The sequence below is a fragment of the Hemiscyllium ocellatum genome, chromosome 42, assembly GCF_020745735.1.
Source record: "Hemiscyllium ocellatum isolate sHemOce1 chromosome 42, sHemOce1.pat.X.cur, whole genome shotgun sequence".
Taxonomy (NCBI): Eukaryota; Metazoa; Chordata; class Chondrichthyes; order Orectolobiformes; family Hemiscylliidae; genus Hemiscyllium; species Hemiscyllium ocellatum.
In genome coordinates, this window is record NC_083442.1 from 13,941,039 (window position 1) to 13,962,234 (window position 21,196).

Below are 21,196 nucleotides of genomic sequence, written 5' to 3' on the forward strand. Positions count from 1 at the left end.
TCATTGATATAGGTAACAAACAGTAAGGGGCCCAACAACGACCCCAGAGGCACTCCACTAGTCACAGGCCTCCAGTCCGACAAGCATCCTTCAACAATTAACCTCTGGTTCCTACCATCAAGCCAATTGTGTATCCAATTTGCCAGCTCCCCTTGGATTCCGTGTGATCTAACCTTCCAGAGCAGCCTAACATGTGGAACCTTATCAAATCCATATTGACTACGTCTACCATCCTGCCCTCATCAACCTTCCTGGTCACTTCATCAAAGAACTCTAACAAATTTGTGAGGTATGATCTCCCACTCACAAAGCCACTACTCCTAATCAAACCCTGTCTTTCCAAATGCATGTATATCTTATCCCTCAGAATCTTCTCAAGTGATGTACCTACCACAGATATTAGGCTTACTGCTCTAAGTTCCCAGGCTTTTCTTTGCAGCCCTTCTTGAATGAGGGTATAACATTTGCTACTCTCCAGTCTTCCGGGACGTCACCTGTGGCTAACAATGATGCAAAATTATCAGCCAGGGCCCCTGCAATTGTAGAATTTTGATGGCAAACCCATTTGATTGAGGCCATATGAGCCCAGAAATTACTATTGGACATAAAATCATGATCATAAAATTGTAAAAGATTCTACTTCATATCTGATTTTTCAATGCTGATTTCAAACATTTGTACTTACTTAAAAATTGGTCAGAGGATCCTTCTTAAAATAGGCTGTTTCTGTTCTCTTAATGCAGAGCATGTTTTGGCTAATGTATTATGGACCTAATTACTGTGAGGTGGATGATAGAGGTTTGGTTTTGGTCATTTTCCACTTTCAGATAGGTGGACTGGTCTCTCCAGGAAGTACAAAGACAGTATGAGATTTGTACTTTTTGACAGAGATTCGCTTTTGGGGTTTGTTTATTTTAAAATCCAGTATCCCTCAAGTTATTGTTGCAGGTATTGATCACTAATTCATTCTAAATCTGTTCATTTCTCAATCTCATGTTTTAGTCAGGGCATTGCCCAACTATAAATAAGCAGGAGTCAAACTAGTGGACAGAGAGATGTTACATATAAAAAGTAGCTTTCATCCTCTACTATTCCATCCAGACTTGACATTTTAGATGCTTTCTGAATACAGGCAATCACTGGGTTTCGAATGGGTTCTGTTCTTGATTTCATTTGCAGATCGATTTGAATGTAAGTTGGAATATAATGCAGGACAATATAAAGTAGCTGCTCATAAGTACAGGAAGTGTTCATATGGCTGATCTTTAAAATTATACCCCTGTATGGGATTGCATTTGTAAGTAATAGCATTCACAAGTTGACAGTCATAAATCATGGATCCCTTGTATGTAGAAATTTGAATGTGGTGGAACATTTTAATACATGGTCATCTGTCTCTGAGATTTCCTGAAGTGGTGTTAAGCATGAGTGATGTCTAACAGGGAGAAGTGTGACTGCTCAAACACACTCTCAGGAAATACATGATTGACCTGTATTCACAGTAGTAAGTTGTGCTTGATGGCAGGTGATAATATACACAAGGAACACCCCAGAGAGTATTATGGTATTTTGTATCATTTCAAAGAGAATAACCTGCTACTCTGCTGTAAGTGTTGTATTAGACTGTATCTATATTTAGTGTCACTAATAATTAGTATTCATATAGTAACTCTAACAATTTGCAATGTCGTTAAATATGTCCATTTAAAGTGTCTGTGCAGTAGCACAAATTAAATTTTTCCTCCCAAGCATGACTTGGAAAGAAAATAAAACTTCATTTACATAGTCTATTCCACAATCTTAGGATCTCTAAGGGCTTTACAGTCCATAGAATACTTTTGAAGTGTTGTCACATGTGAAAAACGTTGAAAGAGACGTGAGCATCAATTTCTTTGCATAGAGTAGTTAGAGTATAGAATGAACTTCCAGAGGAAGTGATGGATGTGGATACAGTTACAGTGTTTAAAAGATATTTGGATAAGTACGTGAATAAGAAATACAGGCCAAGCGCAGACAGGTGGGACTAGTTTAGTTTAGTATTATGGTCAGCACGGACGCGTTAGACCAAAGAGTCTGTTTCCCTGTCATATGACTCTATTACTTTCTGAACTGCAGCAGCCAGTTTGCTGAGAATAAACTCTCAAAGACAATAATGAATCGTGTGTTTGGCAAGTCACAGAGGGAGTTACATTGAGGTCAATGGAGATGTATGTCACGATTTCTGCAAACTATCTTATGGTGTAATGCCTTGGTGCTTTCTTGTCTGTAATCATAGAGGATGATATTCACCTGAGATAACATTTCACTGTCATCTGGGCAGGAAAGACTTATTGTGAACATGCAGAGTATATTCTTTATTGACAACAATGTGGAACAGTTCCTGTTAGTCTGTCATGATCTTTCTTCCCTTCCCATTGTGGAGTCTAAAGACTTGGCCAAGAATTTCACACTAAAACTTGAAGAGATAAAAATGGATAAAAACAATAAAGTGTAGTAATAAGAAAGTTATGTTAAAACATTTGAATAATGGGGCAAAGAGGGAATGATATGTGCAGCATACTGTAGATCACACTGTCCAACAGAAGTCAATGGGAAATATTAAAGCAAACAGCAGCACTAGAAAGTCGAGATTGTAATGAGGGCTAGTTAGAACATGAGGGTATATTGACCAAATTCTAGCTGTAGAATTGTGAAAATCAGCTTGTGACCTGCAGGAGCATGTTGCACACAATTAGGAACATACTTGCCAGTACTGATTAATCAAGGTTTAACTTGGTTAGAATATACAGCAAAATCAATATTAACTGATTTCCAAAAGAAATTGCAGAAGTTTATACATAAACCAGACTCATGATGTCAACGGATTGTGAAAGAAGGATATTCTTACCTAATGTGTGGTGAGTGCTCTCATCTAGTTCCATTCTTAACTATCTAATCATAGCCGAGAATCACTTGTAATTACTTCTGTCCACCCTCCTGTAATATTTCTGCTGTGCTTCAGGATCACCTCCTGCTTGTTTATATTGCTGCTGCATAGCGATATCATCTAAAAGTGCAGCATTAATTTTAAAATGATGCTGACAATATCCAGCTCTACCTCATCATTGCTTTTCTGGAATCCTCCACACTTGCTAGATTATCAGGTTGCTTATCTGATATTCAGCACAGGATGAGCAAAAATTCCTTCAATTAAGTATTCAGAAGACTCTGTTTTCAGTGTCCATTCCAAACTCCCATTCCCTGGTTCATGAAAGTATTCCCCTCCCTGGCAACACTCTGAGACTAAACTATTCTTTCACAGTTTTGGTGTCATATTTGACACCAGGATGACCTTCCAATTCATCCTTGCTAATGCTGAGGCCATCTAATTTCATCTCTCTGACATTGTCAGACATTGCCTCTGCCTCTGCTCAACTATTGAAATAATTATCCATGCCTTTATCACATTCTATCATTTGTAAACTTGAAATCACACAAAATTCCCTTTCCCAGGTCGTGATTAATGTCAAGTCCTGTTCATCTATCATTGCTGTGCTTGAAGACTTACATTAACACCTGATCAAGCGCTACCTTGAAATTAAAATTCTTAACTTTGGTTTTCAAATTGCTTCATGGCCTTGCTCCTCTCTAGCTCTATAATTTTGTTTAGATCTACAAACGTCTCAAATATCAACACTTATCTAACTCCTGGATTCCTGAGCATCCCTGATTTAAACAGTACCCTCATGTCATAGAGATGTACAACACTTTTTAAATGTTGCAATTGTACCAGCCGCCACCACTTCCTCTGGCAGCTCATTCCATACATGTACCACCCTCTGAGTGAAAAAGTTGCTCCTTAAATCTCTTTTATATCTTTTCCCTCTCACCCTAAACCGATGCCCTCTAGTTATGGACTCCCCCACCCCAGGGAAAAGACTTTGTCTATTTACCCTATCCATGCCCTTCATGATTTTATAACCTCTATAAGGTCACTCCCTCAGCCTTGACACTCCAGGGAAAACAGCCCTAGCCTATTCAACATCTCCCAGTAGCTTAAATCCTCCAACCCTGGCAACGTCCTTGTAAATCTTTTTTGAACCCTTTCAAATTTCACAACAAAATTCTGATAGCAAGGAGACCAGAATTGCACGCAGTATTCCAACAGTGATTTAACCAGTGTCCTGTACAGCCGCAACATGACCTCCCAACTCCTGTACTCAATACTCTGACCAATAAAGGAAAGTGTACCGAACACCACCTTCACTATCCTATCTACCTGAGACTCTACTTTCAAGGAGCTATGAACCTGCACTCCAAAATCGCTTTGTTCAGCAATACTCCCGAGGAACTTACCATTAAATGTATAAGTCCTGCTAAGATTTGCTTTTCCAAAATGTAGCAATTTATCTAAATTAAACTCTCCATCTGCCATTCCACAACCCATTGGTCCATCTGTGGCTGTGTCTTCAGTTCCTGAGACCACAAGCTCTGGAATTCACTCCCCATATGACTGTCCATCTCTTCCTCAATTTCTTGCTTTAAGGCACACTTAAAACCTACCTTTTTGACCAAACTTTTTTTCATTTAGCCTACCTTCTCCTTATGAGACTCGATGTTATGTTTAGTTTAATCATGCTCTTTGAAGCACTTTTGGGTCTTTTTAATTTTTCCTCATGACAATATAGATTTTTGTTGTTGAGTGCTGTCGCTCATGTATAAGATGCCTTGCTAGTTTTGCAAAGTTCATAAATTTTGCTTTCTCATTCTGAAGTACATGTTTTCATCCCAGTGCTCTCCATAAAGACAAGATTGCAGTTTCTCAATATTTTTGTCATGGTGATTACTCTCGACTGATTGTGTTCTTTGGCATGACTTATTTCATTTTATTGCTTCTTCCTGCAGTGAGTGCAATTATGAGAGGTTTGTTTACATGTTAGGTCTTGGATCAAACTTCTTTCCCTCTAACATTGCCAAAACGTCTAATAAAGGGCCACAGGTGTTCTGTGTCTGACCTTCATTATTAACCATACTTCAGTGCAGATAGTTTACATGTGTTCTGTAGTAATCTACCTCAGGGCAGGTCCCCTTGTGGTCATGTCTTTTCAGTTGCCTGTAAACCTCCCATTTTCAGTTTCAGTGACCAATATCATTATGTGGGCTCTAGCAGTGTTCAAAAGAAGTGGCTAGTTTAGCTGAAAAAAGACCATGTTATAAAGGGCAATATCCTAAACAAAACACTTGCAGCAAAGAAACACTGAGAGACCCTAATACTTCCATGGTGTCAAGTATGGAACTCATTGACACTGTCACATTCCCACTTGTGGACAGCCTGCAGTGTATCAAGAACTGTTAATTTTAAATATAGTATGCCACCCATTGTAAAGCTATTGCATCTGTAGCTTTCCCTGAATTGGAACCTCTACTGCTTTCCCTTGCAGTTTTGCCTTTACAATGATATCACATGTATTTACACCAATCAGTGCGAGTCAGCACTGGTTTTTCTGAAAGATTCAGATTTTATGGAATGGTGAACTCTTTATCTAGGATGCATCATGGCTGAGAAACTGCTATATGCGTGAGATTGATTCTAGTTTGGTTCATACCCAGGGACAGAGTGATTTTCTCTGCTTTGGATGCTGTGTAAAGAACTTATTATATATCCAGTGACTGATTTGAAAATTAGGATCAGAGGAAAGCAAAGACCGCTGATACCAGTACCCATGATACTTATAATTTATAGGTTTCATTGTGTGCATATATAAAAATAATACAGGTGCTCTTGTGTATCTTATTTACTTTCAATAACACTTATGTGGATTCCTGGTGTTGAGAAATATCTGTTGTGTTAACAGATTCTTCATGAGAGATAATTCTTGCTCCTCTACTCTGTCATTGATAACAGAAGAATCTTTCACTTTTGTTAAGATTTGAAGTTTGACACCTGGGAGCTGTTACGTGAATACAGAGAGAGTTGAGCTTGTGCATTCACAAAGCAGAAAAGGCTCAAATTTAACTGGGTCCATCAGTTGTGGTACAAGTACATTTGAGTGAAACATCTATCTACCTGTGTCTTCTGCAGGGGGTGGGCAGGGAATGCACTAATGCACTGTGTCCGGTGTTTGTGTCCATCATTAAGTTAAACTGCATTTTATAGAGCTTAACTTTATTTTCATGTAATTTTCAAAAATATCTTTGAGAAGGCAAATGTGTGACTAATGTCGAAGGTTTATGTAAGTTCAGTAAAGTTGCAAGACAGTTCCCAGTTGGATATGTGCATCTGAGGACTTGAAGTCAGAAAGGAAGTAGAAGTTAACAGGGTATAGCCTGCACAAGACTTTAATGTTTATTCTCTTGCACCTGTGCAGGCAGTGTTGAATTTTTAACAATACAGTTCTTCTTTACTGGTTCATTGAAACCAAAGTTCAGAATTCGGAAAAAGGAAAGAATTTCAGTACCTTGTTGTAAAGTGTAAATGAGTAATTGAATCCTTACAATGGGTTAAAAATGTGTTGCTGGTTAAAGCGCAGCAGGTCAGGCAGCATCCAAGGAACAGGAAATTCGATGTTTCGGGCAAAAGCCCTTCATCAGGAATGAGGAAAGTGTGTCCAGCAGGCTAAGATAAAAGGTAGGGAGGAGGGACTTAGGGGAGGGGTGATGGAGGTGTGATAGGTGGAAGGAGGTCAAGGTGAGGGTGATAGGCCGGAGTGGGGTGGGGGCGGAGAGGTCAGGAAGAAAATTGCAGGTTAGGAGGGCGGTGCTGAGTTCGAGGGAATCGACTGAGACAAGGTGGGGGGAGGGGAAATGAGGAAACTGGTGAAATCTGAGTTCATCCCTTGTGGTTGGAGGGTTCCCAGGCGGAAGATGAGGCGCTCTTCCTCCAACCGTCGTGTTGTTATGTTCTGGCGATGGAGGAGTCCAAGGACCTGCATGTCCTCGGTGGAGTGGGAGGGGGAGTTAAAGTGTTGAGCCACAGGGTGGTTGGGTTGGTTGGTCCGGGCGTCCCAGAGGTGTTCCCTGAAGCGTTCCGCAAGTAGGCGGCCCGTTTCTCCTTCCATATCCGCCACAAATTCACCTGCACCTCCACAAACATCATCTATTGCATCCGCTGCACCCGATGTGGCCTCCTCTATATTGGGGAGGACATAACAACATGACGGTTGGAGGAAGAGCGCCTCATCTTCCGCCTGGGAACCCTCCAACCACAAGGGATGAACTCAGATTTCTCCAGTTTCCTGAGAGAACCTGCATTTATACAGCATCTTATGTCATTAGGAAAATAACATGACTGATAAAATGACTTGTATGGAGCACTTCTGTGTGATTGAAGATTGTGTAACAGCAGCGAGGACTATAAGTTAATATTGGAGTTCCCCTTAAGCGTCACCCACACTGCACCCTCCCACCCACTGTCTGAGTTAGATTGATCTTTCAGCCAGGAGTTTTTTAAAAAGACAATGTTGTAACCACTGGCCAACTTAGGTTTCTAGGACTTGTGAAAGTTGATACGACTTTGTGCTTAAACCTCCTCAGAAATTGATATGCTTTTTAACAACTGAATCAAAGGGGGCTTTTTATTTTACAAAGTGTTGAAAGTACTTTGAACCCTTTAACTCAGTATTTGAACATAATTTGCACTTGTTCAGTCCTCCATTTTTTTCACAATACTTCTGCAGCTGTTTCTCCTTTTGACCACCCCTTCACCTCTACCTTTGATATGCTTGTGGTCTCATTAAACAAGCCTTTATTCAATCCCATCCTGGTTGATTTTCCTGATGGTATCCCCCATCTCACCTGTCAGAAATCCAGGGGGTGAACACATATGAATTGGCTTGCTTGCTGTCTCTTAGTTTGACCTTCCATCACCAGAATTAGCTAAGCAACTTCTCAAGGTTCATAAATTAACCCCATCTTATTTTAGTCACTCTGTTCTCCCCATTCACTTGATTTTCACCTCGAACAAGGAGCTCACATACATCTTTATCACTAAGGTGGAAACACATCTATACAGTTGGCTCAGTTACTTCTTTTCTGTGATGCTGTACCTTTTCTCTTGCTTTTAAGATTCTGCTTAAAGTCCACCTGACTAAGAGTTTTCTCCTCCCTTTGTTGTTTTGTTCTTTGGCTTCACTGCGTTTCTTTGACACACCTCTGTGAAGGACCTCAAATTGTGTCTCTATTTAAAAGATGCAATACAAATACATGGTGTTGTAAAGTAAATAAATTAATTGAATAAACAACTACACTGTTTGTGTGTATTTAATGGTCCACTTCCTGTCCAGATTTATAGGGCTTCCTTGACTATGAACACATAATGAAGCGCCGACTGGATGAGCAGGAAACAGTTTATGCGCCTCAACAGCGTCGGATTGCAAGCAGCGCTGAAACGTTTTCACACCAGCATCGGGTGCTGGCCCCAGCACCCCCTGTCTACGAAGCAGTATCAGAGAATATGCAGCCCACTGCTGGCATTCAGTACTCAGTCGCCCCAGGATACCAGGTACTTTATTATTTTTGTCGGGAATTTTTAAAGCTGGTCTTTAAAGTGTGCTGCGACTCAGTCTTTGGAATGTCTACAAACTGTTGACACTGGAGGCAAGTTTAGATGGTGGTTCACTACTGGCCTATGTCAAGCTCACATTAGTTCAGAGCTCATCTGTAGTTTATGGCTACATGAAGTAAACTGATTTCATTTTATGTTCTAGTCTCACTGAATGAAGTCCAAGTACTGGCTAATACGAGAGCATAAGATTAAAAAAATCTGTTGAACTCAATCATGAATGTTTTCAATGACATGGCCCCTATTGTTCTATAATGAAGAGAGCTCTACAGACAATTGACCATCTGAGAGAAAAAACTCTTCAATGTTTAATTCTCAGCACGAAATAATATAACGTTAAAGCAAGTATGAAAATAGATACTTTTCTCTTGATTTCAAACCCATTGTTTTGCTGTAAAAGTGGTATAATTTGAATATCAAGTATTCTCTAAGTGTAAATTCACCAAAAAAATACAATATTTGGCAAGTAAATTGGAGTGGAAATGAAGACTTTCTTTTGTTCTCACAGTGAATTGTTATGACCTTGAATGTACTGCCTGAACAGGCGACAAAAGTGCATATAATGGTTGGGAGTTTATGAAACCATTAGAGATTGCTGTCATTACATCTCTGAATCAAAACATGAGTTCAGGGTTCCGATGCAAGTGCAGACTAACGCATGGATCTTAAATGTTGAGGGAGTCAGCTTGCTCATTTTTTTATGAGGTCTTTTTATCTTTTACAGCTCTTAATATTGTTGTTAAGAACTCTATGAAAAGTTCTAACTTCTTCAGAGCAATATTTTTAATGGTGAGCTGAGCAGTATTCATTACACAACCTTAGTTTGGCCATGAAGGAGTTGTAGAAAACTAAGTTTCTTCATTATGATTCTGAAACAGTGCTTTCTAAATGATTTACAAAAATTGTAAATAAGTTTAATTTTTAAGATTTAAGACTTTTTTTTAGCATAGCCTGACATGTTACACCCCTTTTTAAAACTATTTTCTGTGAAAATTTTAGAAAGTTATTTTCATTAGTGATTTTGGATTCCTGTTTAGCTGCCTGTAAAAAAAAAATTCTTTGATATGATTGACTGTTTAGCTTGATGACATTATTGCAAGGTAACTCATTGGGCAACACTACAGTCAATCACACAAGAAAAGAGCTAAAGTTATCACCGCAGATTACTAGGGCTTTCAGTGTAACTTTCTATGGGATCAGCAATGATTGCCTTTGCTTCAATGCTGAATTAAGACTAGCAGCCAGTAGCTTCCAAAAGGGGTATATGATGTTAATTGGACAGCTCTTTCAAAAAGCTGCTGCAGGCATGATGCACTTAATAGCCACCTTCTGTTCTGTATCATTGTGTTTAAAAAGCAGGCTCTAACCTTTAAAGGTATTTCTAAAAGATACTTCTGAATTGAGACTTTAATTTTGATATTGGGGTGTGCAAATATTGTACATGTGGTCGATAAGTACTTCAGTTGGTGGCCATTTCCATAGGTGTCGAGGAATTTTACTTTTGGCTCTTATTTTATCTGAATGTAAATTAATAGTTGGAATCTGATGGGGAGATCATTGAGCGTGATACGTGGGAGTTCTTTTGGGGTTTTCTTTGATATGTAGTTCCTTGTATGAGATTGTGCTGAAGAGGACCAGGTTAATGCAGACACCTGCTTTAGAATCATAGTCAACACGTGAAAAGTTGCATACAAAAGGAAGCCATTTGATCCTTCAGTTGTACCAGCTCTCTGCAAGTGCAACACACCTTTTCTATTCCTCCACCTTTTCCCAATTTATATCTTTCTACTCTATCTAGACTTCTCACTATTTTGCACCATGATCCTGTTGCTGTTCTTTAAAGAGAGCAGTCTCAACTTTTCCAATTTATCCATGCAGCTGTAGTTCTTCTTCACTGGAATGATTCTTGTGAATCTTTTCCCTGTCCTCTCCAATGCCTTCACAAACTTCCGAAAATGTGGTATCTGGAATTGGAAACATAAAAGTATTTATGTATTTTATGAAATCATAAACTTTATCATAAGTTTATACATTTTGAATGATAGCTTTTTTCCAAAGGTTTTCTTTTATTCATTGTCATTGAGGCTGAATAGGCTGGGGCCATTTTCTCTGGAGTGTCAGGCTGAGAGGGGAACCTTTATAGAAGTTTGTAAAATCACAAGGAGCATGGATATGGTGAATATTCAAGTCCAAAACTCGAGGGCATTGATTTAAAGTGAGAGGGGTGAAGTTCAAAAAGGACCCAAGTGACAACTTTTTGATGCAGAAGTTGCCAGAGGAGGTGGTGGAGGCTGGTACAATAACAACATTTAAAATGCATCTGGATGAGTAGGAAGGGTTTAAAGGGATATCGGCCAAATGCTGGTTAATGGGACTAGGTTCATTTAGTAGCACCAGGGTCCCAGGTTCAATTCCAGCCTCGGGGACTGTCTGTGTGGAGTTTGCATGTTCTCCCCGTGTCTGCGTGGGTTTCCTCCGCGTGCTCCGGTTTCCTCCCACAGTCCAAAGATGTGCAGGTCAGGTGAATTGGCCACGGTAAATTGTCCATAGTTTAGTTGCGTTAGTCAGAGGGAAGTGGGTCTGGGTGGGTTACTCTTTGGAGAGTCAGTATGGACTGGTTGGGCCAAAGGGCCTGTTTTCACATTCTAGGGAATCTAATCAATATCTCATCAAGGATGAGTTGGACTAAAGGGTCTGTTTCCATGCTGCACAACTCTATGACTCTGTGATTCAATAGCACAAGTAACAATAGTTGTGCTGTTAGGCAATTGAACTGACCCATAGCACTTTGGGAGCAGGTGGTGGTTTGCTCAGTTCTTGATCTAGTTTGTAGATTAGAAGTTGTGTGTTTGCTTACGTCATTTTGTAAACTATCACTGAATACTTAGCACTCTAATGCACGCTGAGTCATGAGTTATGTTATCCTTTATGTTTTCATCCATCACACATCACTTATACCCTAAAGAATGGGCAAACTATCTCTGCCTGGATGCGTCAACATTTGCTTTCGCACCAGTCGTAGAAAGAAATCTGTATTCATGGGATGAAAACAAGTAATGTGTGTTTCTACAGTGGAGAAATGTTGCATCTCTTTATACATGCAGTGAATTTGCAGGTGTACTCCTGTTTTCAGAGTTCAAAAACCAAATATTCCTCCAGGGCATTTAGCAACCTGCTAATGACAGGTGGCTGGGTATGTGGGTTGGTAACACGAAATTGCAAAATACTGTCTGCAATTATGGCACATGTTAGCCCAAACAACAGTTTATGTTTATCAAAGTCATGTCGAAGCAGTCTTCCTCCATTAACAAATTGGAGCTGAGGGGCTGTTCTTTTCTGCTTAACCCATGCCCCTTGCATGTCCTGTCTAAAATGAATGAATTTGAAGTTGGCTGAAGGTGCTTTCACACTACAATCGCATCATTGCTGTATCACACTAATGACTATTGGCATGCCCTGCATAATATTTTACTGTCATCAGTAGTACAGCTGGAAGCTGGTTAAAATCAATGAGTGCTCTTGTGGCACTGAGGTAGTCTCCCTATCTCTGAGCGAGGGGCCTGGTTCAAATTACATCTGCTCCAGAGCTGTACCATAATATGTCTGACCAGATTGATTAGAAAATATCTATTTCATTGGCTAATGTTCTACCCATCATCCTCCTTGCAGCCTAAGAACCCCAAAAGAGACAAGTTGTAGGCTGGCTGAGTATATGGTCTACCTGAATATGGGAAAATGCATTCAAATCAAACAGAAAAAGGGCTTTGTATATTGTGCTGCCTTTTGGATGTCTCCATTGTTAGACTAAAGAATCATTTAGCTGGTATGTTGCTGTCAGCCCTTTTAAAACATAAAACTAGGTACCAAAAAGTTATTTGCTTTTGTCAGGACTTCTGTCCAGTATGGATAAAGATAGGCAAATGGAAAGGTTAATATTACAGCTCCTTTGAATCATTCATTCATAAAAGCGAATTTAATAGGAAATGACTCAAAAATCAATTCAGTGTTAATGCCCTAGGGCCAGTAGTAGCATCTGATGAGCAAAACTTCTGGGACATTGTGTGTGTGAAGTCTTTCCTTATCCACCTGTTCCTGAGCATATCTAGGGATGTGGAACCAAGCAAAATTAAAGCACTGTTTGTCTATCTTCCTAAGATGTAAGACTGTGCTAGTTTTTCTGCAGTACTTCAACTTAGCCAACAACATGGCTGCTTTTACTTACTGTCTGCTGTCAAAATCTAGGTGGTTAGTAGTCACTCAGTGAATATTGCAATTTTACAATACAGGCTACAATGCAAATACTTGCTTAGAGAACTCATCAAGAATTGTGTGGTAGCCTCATGAAAGAGTAGAAAAGATTAAGTTCACAGACAGACATTCAGCATACTCAATTTGCCACTTTTCAATGTTAGATTCATTACCTGCAAATTTAATATTCGCTTCACAAAAATACACAAACTGTTACTGTTCATAGAATCCTTACAGTGTGGAAGCAGGCCAATTTGGCCCATGGAGTCCACGCTGACTCTCCGAAGAGCATCCCACCCACACCCAACCCCCTACCGTATGGATTTCCCTAGATTTCCCCTAGATGACTAATCCACCTAACCAGCACATCCCAGGATACTATGGACAATTTAGCATGGCCAATCCACCTAATGTACATGTCTTTAACTGTGAGAAGAAACCCACGCAGACACTGGTAGAACTTGCAGACTCCACGCAGACAGTCGCCCAAGGGTGGAATCGAACCTGGATCCCTGGTGTTGTGAGGCAGCAGTGCTAACCACTGAGCCACCATGCTATCCGGAACCCTGCCTCTTAATGGAACAGGATATGTGGTAATAGCAACCCAATCCATTTCAGCACTTCTTGTATTTGTATAATTGGCAAAGCAGTTATAGTTCAGTTGAAACGAACAGTCCATTGATCAGCTTCATCTGAGATATTGTAATTGGTTGTGATGCCACCAAGCATGGATCATTCAGGCCACAAGTTCACTCTCTGGGTGATGGTCTCACTTGGATAGCTACAGTCACAATTTGACCTCTTATTTCACTTATGGAACAAAAGGCCATATTTTCCTGGGTTGTCCTCAAACACTTGAGGATTATCCTGATTTTCTGCACAGTGTTTAAACCTGCGACTTACCACTTGTGTCCATAATTAGTTTACAGTTGGTGAAGCATGCAGTTAACCAGGAGGTGTAGGGTTGAGAGTTAGGGCTGTCATTAGTTACTGGGGGTTGGATTCTGTTTCAGTAGGGACAATGTGATTCCAACTGTGTGCATGGAATTTTATTTGATGTCCTGTGGCAGTGGAAGTGCTTCGTTCGCTCTCATAGAGTCATACAGCACGGAAACAGACCCTGCAGCCCAACTTGTCCATGCTGACCAGGTTTCCTAAACTGAACTAGTCCCATTTGCCTGCATTTGGTCCATATGCCTCTAAAATTTTCCTATCCATGTACCTGTACAAATGTCTTTTAAATGTTGTAATTGTACTTGCTTCTACCATTTCCTCTGGCAGATCGTTCTATGTACACAGCATTTTGTATGTCATAAAGTTGCCCCTCAGATTCGTTTTAAATCTTTTCCCTCTCACCTTAAACCTATGCCGTCTAGCTTTGGACTTCCTTGCTTATCCATGTCCCCTCATGATTTTGTGTGGCTTTGCTTCCTTCCTTGTGATCTGATGTTCTGCAAGGATTCTAGGTAAATCCCATCAGTCCTTGCTGTTTTGTCTGACCTGGTTACTGTCAGGGTGTTGCATGGTTATCACTTGGTTGCTCCCAGACTGGATGGCATATGTCATGCTTTTTGGCTTAACTACATGAAGTCAAGCAACTTTGGTTCCTGCCATCTGGCATCATTCAGGAAAGGGATGTGAAGAGTATTATTGCCACATCAGTGTCTTAATTTTCCCCACATTCCTCTTGGAGTAATTCACTTTCCAGGATCTTCAGGCAAGGCATTTTTTTTCTGGAGACCCAAGAACTGGATTTGGTGGTTGCCAGCATGAGGTGTTGAGTAAAGAGGTGTAGATCATCTACCATGAACATCAACTAGCCACTAAATGCCATGACCAGCTGTTTCTAGAAGCATGACACTAGCTGACTCCATCAATAAACACATTGACCTAGACCGGATATACCGACCACTGCAACGAGCAACCAGAACCAGTAACTGGAACCAGTGGGAACGAAACCAAATAAATTCCAACTGACACAGTAAAACAGTGCTTCACAGGAGGCTCCACTGCACTGACAGTGTCATCTAGAAAGGGGACAAAACATCTGTAAACCAACTTCCCGATATGGCAAACATATCCACAAAAACTGCAAGGTGGTAGATTTTGGGGAGGGGTGAGATCTGGTAAGTGATAGTATCTGCAGTAGGCATCCTGACTGCCTTTTGCAGATTTCTGCATGATTTTAATTTGATTTTATAGATTTTACTGCTGAGCCCAATTTCTAATGAGTTGTTGGCGAGGTTCATACTGGGGCAGCATGACAGCACTTGACTGACTACTGACGTGCTCCTGATTTTTGCTTTCATGGATCATGAAGCAAAGATCAGGTAAGTAGTTGGCGGAATAAAATGTGAAAGGCTGCTTTGCATCATACATTTGTTTAGGCCATGTACAGAGGTTATAGAGATGTACAGCACAGAAGCAGACCCTTCGGTCCAACCCGTCCATGCCAACCAGATGTCCCAACTCAATCTAGTCCCACCTGACAGCACCCGGCCCATATCCCTGCAAACCCTTCCTATTCATATACCCATCCAAATGCCTTTTCAATGTTGCAATTGTACCAGCCTCCACTACTTCCTCTGGAAGCTCATTCCATACACGTACAACCCTCTGCATGAAAACGTTGTCCCTTAGGTCCCTTTTTATATCTTTCCCCTCTCACTCTAACCCTATGCCCACTGCTGTCTTTTTTTAGATTAGATTACTTACAGTGTGGAAACAGGCCCTTCGGCCCAACAAGTCCACACCGACCCGCCGAAGCGCAACCCACCCATACCCCTACATTTACCCCTTACCCCTTACCACTATGGGCAATTTAGAATGGCCAATTCACCTGACCCGCACATCTTTGGACTGTGGGAGGAAACCGGAGCACCCGGAGGAAACCCACGCAGACACGGGGAGAACGTGCAAACTCCACACAGTCAGTCGCCTGAGTCGGGAATTGAACCCGGGTCTCCAGGCGCTGTGAGGCAGCAGTGCTAACCACTGTGCCACTGTGCCGCCCGTCTTACAGTGTTGTTGCTGCTAGCTTTTGAACTTACCAGTTTGACTGGTTGGAGGTTCTGCAGGTAGATAATATTGGACCACATCGTTTGATGGCTGTAGAGGCTTGTCAAGGTCAGCTTTTCTACTCTGGGGCTTAAATAGATGTCATCTAATTTTAGGTGTCATGTGGTTTCGGTGAGGCTTTCCTGGATCTAGGTGGCTATCCTGTATGTCTTATCAACCCTTCTTATTGTGAGTTTGTACTCAGCAATATGGGCTCATCAGCTGGAAAGATCTGTGTGGTGCGTTTCCTACAGGGTGACTATGTCCACCTTTCTGCCCAAGGTACTGTTGGAAGGAGCTCGGGTCCGCTCAGATAGGCTGTTGATATTGAACCTCTTTGATAGCATTAGTTTGCAGATTTTCAGGTTGGAAAATTGACTCTAAGAGGAGAATTGCATAGCGGCTGCTTACTCCCTCCCATACCACAGTGACAGGATTTAATTACCTGTCACTGTCTTGAAGCTTGGGTGGTGAGAAGGAATATTTAAAATTGAATGGCATGGAATTCTGTTCTTGAATTAGACTCGTATTTGCATCAAAAATATGATAATGAAGTTTGACATTATCACATCAATATGAGAAATAGAAAAGCAGAATACATTTTCAGATGCTGAGACTGGGAAATGTGCACATTCAAAGGAATCTCGTTATGCTTGTACAAGAATCATTACAAAGGTAAATTGTACATCAGCCTTTGTTACAAGGAGATTGGAATAAAGCAAAGAATTCATACCACAATAGGACTCTGAAGAGGTTACACCGAGAATACAATGTGCTGCTTTGGACTCATTCCCTAAGGAAGAATACACATCCCCTCAAGGGAATACAACAAAGATTTTTGGGATGGTAGGTTGTCTTATGAAGAAAGTTTAAGTAGACTAGGTATGGAGATGAGCATAATGAGAGGTGATCTGACAGAAACATATAAAATGAAAGGGCTAGTTTGGGTAAATACTGGGAAAAACGTTTTTGACTTTTCTGGCAATTTAGAACATGGGGGTCAGTGCACCAAATAAGAGTCAATGTTCCATCTCCTTTCATTCCCCTTCCCTTCAACTTGGCTGTCTTCATTTCTGGGGATTGGCCGTCTACTGATACATATTACAAGCCCACTGACTTGCACAGCTACAAACTACACTACTCAACTACCTTACACCCTGCACCTATTAAAGATTTAATTCCATTCTCCTAGTTTTTCCATCTCTTTTCCACCCTGTCAGCCTCCACATTCAACAATCATCTTTCACCATTTTTGCATCCGGTACAATGCAATCACCAAACACATTTTCCCCTCTGTCAGTGTTCCAAAGGAACCATTTTCACCCCAAACACATTATCCCTTTCAATGGTTTGTGGGAGATGTAACACTTACCCAATTATTTCTTTTCTCTCCTCACTGTCCAAGACTTTAAATGTTCCTTTCAGGTGAAATAGTAATTTACTTTCAATTTAGTCTACTATATTCACCTCTAATAGTGCGACTCCTCTATATTAAGGAAGCCAAGTGTAGATGGGTGGCGCCATTGTGGAATATCTCTCTACTCAATATTTAAGTGTGGTTCCAAGCTTCCAAATATTTTAATTCAGCATCTTGCTCTCGCACTCACATCTCTATCCTTGTTCTGCTATACCGTTGCACTGAAGCTAAATCCCTAGTTGGGTTATTTACAACATTTATTAAATCCAATAATTTTTGAAATTGGACCCTGTCTTTTATTTTTAATTCTTATATTTTCCATTGCCAGTTTAAATTTTATTTATTTTTTTCCTTTTCAGACAGAACCGTTAATCGTTCTGGCATTTACGCTCACTGGATACTTTGTTTCTTCACTAGAACAATTACTACTTCCTTTGCCATTTGTTCCAGGACATCTTTGCACTGCTGGCATTTAATCTCTCGCTCAACGTCTTCTCTATTCCCTTTTGCGCTTCCTCCAGTGCACCACTTTTGACAGCATGAACCCTATCATATTTCAGCCACCCTACAGTTCTAAAGAATAGCCCCATTTGAACCATAACATAAACCCTGCTTTTCTCTCCACAATGTCGCCAGACTTACTGAGAAGTTGCAGGACATTGCATTTTTATTTCAGACTTCCAACATCTGCAGTACTTTCACTGTCGGAGTAAGTGGCTAGCTATTTAAGACTGAGATGAGGAAAAATGTTTTCATTCCTAGGATTGTAGATCTTTATTGAAGAAGGTGTGGATCTTTGGTAATTGAGAGAGAGATCAAGAGTTTTTGTGACTGAGATAATTCAGCAGTATGGAATAGTAAGGAAAGTTAGAGTTGATACAGAAGGTCAACTGTGATCTTATGTGATGGCAGATCAGACTTGAAAAGTACAGTTCCTACTTCTCAATTTCTAGAATGGGCTATTAACTTTATGAATACGAATGTGGGCGGCACGGTGGCACAGTGGTTAGCACTGCTGCCTCACAGCGCCGGAGACCCGGGTTCAATTCCCGACTCAGGCGACTGACTGTGTGGAGTTTGCACATTCTCCCCGTGTCTGTGTGGGTTTCCTCCGGGTGCTCTGGTTTCCTCCCACAGTCCAAAGATGTGCAGGTTAGGTGATTTGGCCAGGATAAATTGCCCTTAGTGTTAGGTAAAGGGGTAAATATAGGGGTATGGGTGGGTTGTGCTTCGGCGGGTCGGTGTGGACTTGTTGGGCTGAAGGGCCTGTTTCCACACTGTAAGTAATCTAATCACTGAATACATATTTTCCTCTGCTTCTTGCAAATGCGCTGAAACTAGTTACCTGATGAAGCAGCAGTGCTCTGAAAGCTGGTACCTCCAAATACACCTGTTGGGCTATAACTTGGTGTTGTGAGATTTTTAACTTTGTCCACCCCAGTCCAGCACTGGCACCTTGACATCGTGGCTTTCCTAGTTAGGTGATCCAGTCAAAGGTGACTTGCAGTTGCCTTTCACAATGCTGATCTTGCCTAAGAAGAGCATTTTAAAACAATGTTTCCACTTATTTAAAAACAAGTCTGCAAGCTAAGTTTTGGTTCAGAAGCCATATTCCATCTGAATAAACCTGTATTTTGTCAGGCTTGAGTTGTACTAGTCAAAGGGGTTGCAGAATGCATACTAAGACTACACCCACTGCCACCTAAAATTTGATTTTTGGGTGTAGGTTTGCTCCCTAAGCTGGAAGGTTCGTTTTCAGACGTTTCATCACCACTCTCGGTAATGTCTTCATTGAGCCTCTGAATGAAGTACTGGTGGTGTAGCCGGCTTTCTATTTATATGTTTGGGTTTTCTTGGGTTGGTGACATAATTTCCTATGGTGATGTCATTTCCTGTTCTTTTTCTCAGGGGGTGGTAAATGGGATCCAAGTCAACGTGTTTGTTGATAGAGTTCCGGTTGGAATTATTGTGCATGCATCTGTTTGACTTGTCCTAGGATGGATGTGTTGTCCCAGTCAAAGTGGTGTCCTTCCTCATCCATGTGTAAGGATACCAGTGAGAGTGGGTCATGTCTTTTTGTTGATGTTCATGTATCCTGTTGGTTAGTTTTCTGCCTGTTTGTCCAATGTAGTGTTTGTTACAGTTCTTGCAAGTTATTTTGCAATGTTGATTTTTATATTGAACGTTCTTATCTTTGTGATGGGGCTGATACTTTCTCCCCACCTTTCAACCCAGAAAGAAATGTTGTAGATCAGTGGAGCGTGGTGACTTTCTAGGTTCAGGGTGAAAGAAGAGCCATAAGCAGTGCCCAAACACTTCATTTTTTGGCCTGTGAAATCAAAAGCTAAGTTACTCTGGATCTCTCTGCAACTGCTTCACATTGGCCTATGAGCAAGTTAGCTTTGTGAATCTTTCATGTGGGAAGCAGTAGGTGATAGTAGAATACTTGAAGGTACAGAAGGTTAAATTGCGAGTCGTATGCATTCTGCTTAAGCAGAATTGTGAAGTTTTCCAAAGCAGAGATGCATTAAAGTAACAGCAAAAGCAGCATTTCTCTTTAGTAGTCCTTCGAAATGAGGATGATCCTTGTTCATTGAATGAACCTGCTTGTGGAATTTTTTAATATGAGAAGATGCTGTTACACTACAGCTATCATATCATACTGACTGACTAAGAAATCCATTCATTCCTGAAGAAGGGCTAATGCCCAAAATGTCGATTTTCCTGCTCCTCGGATGCTGACTGACCTGCTGCGCTTTTCCAGCACCACAAGTTTCAACTCTGGTCTCCAGCATCTGCAGTCCTCACTTTCTCCTCACTAAGAAACTCTCTCTGACTCTCAACTCCCTATCATTGGCATATTGGAAAACTTTCCTTGTTGATGGTCAACCTGTTTAATTGCATTTTGACACAACTCCTTTTGTCATCAACTCATGAGGTGGAGCTTGATCGAAGAGCTTCTGGCTTTGAGGGATTCCTTTGAACAAAGGAACCAGTTCTTCCTTTATACAAAATTTTTACATCACAGTCAGTAATGCACATAAGACAACTCCAGCCACTCCCCCACAGTCACATGCCACTGAAGACACAATGCAGTGACATGATTATCTCCAGAAACAACGTAATGTAAATCATCTCCTAATGGCAAGATCTGGTGTGAATTGTTTTTTTTAACTAGGGAGTAATCAGAATTTCAGTGTTCTTATTGATTCTGAATAGTAGATGATAATGTAAATTTACTCTGAATTATAGAAGATGGCAATGTAAGTTTTTTTTTACGTTGTACCTGTGATATAGAAACATACACTCTACCCCCGGGGGCATCCAATTTCTTGAAGGTCGTCAGAGCAAAGTAACCCCTTAACGTTCAACAAGAGCAGAATTGGGCATTTAGTCCATCAAGTCTGCTCTGCCATTGATCGTGGCTCACATGTTTCTCAATCCCTTTCCCCTGCCCTCTCTATAGAATCTTTAATTCCCTTTCTAACCAAGAAACTGCCTGTCTCTGTCTTAAATACACTCAATAATTTAGCCTCCACAGCCTTCTGTGGCAATGAATTCCACAGATTCACAACCTCGTGGCTGAAGAAATTTCTCCTCATTTCGGTGCTAAAGGGTTGTCCCTTCACTTTGAGGCTACACCCTCAAACCCTAGTCTTTCCTCCTGGTGAAAATATTTTATCCGTGTCCACTCCATCCAGGCCTGTCTGTATTTTGTATATTTCAATGAGATTCCCCCACCCCCATCCTTGTAAATTCCAAGTATAGACCTAGAGTCCTCGACCACTTCTATATGACTAGTCTTTCATCCCAGGGATCATCCATGTAAACAGCCTCTGGAAACCCTCCAAGCCATTACATTCTTTATTAGATAGGTGATCAATACTTCAAATGCAATCAGACCAAAGCCTTGTGTAACCTCAGTAGTCCATCCC

General features: G+C 40.8%; 1 protein-coding gene across 3 annotated transcripts in view; it reads left to right on the forward strand.

Annotated features, from left to right (window-relative positions):
* sin3aa (SIN3 transcription regulator family member Aa) overlaps window positions 1-21,196 on the forward strand; it is a 136,859-nt gene that overhangs the window by 36,249 nt on the left and 79,414 nt on the right. For all 3 annotated transcript variants that reach the window (XM_060853567.1, XM_060853566.1, XM_060853568.1), the window contains one exon: window positions 8,262-8,479. In XM_060853567.1, coding sequence (XP_060709550.1) covers window positions 8,294-8,479 — 186 coding nt within the window. In that variant the 5' untranslated portion in view covers window positions 8,262-8,293. The remainder of the gene's footprint in view (window positions 1-8,261; window positions 8,480-21,196) is intronic.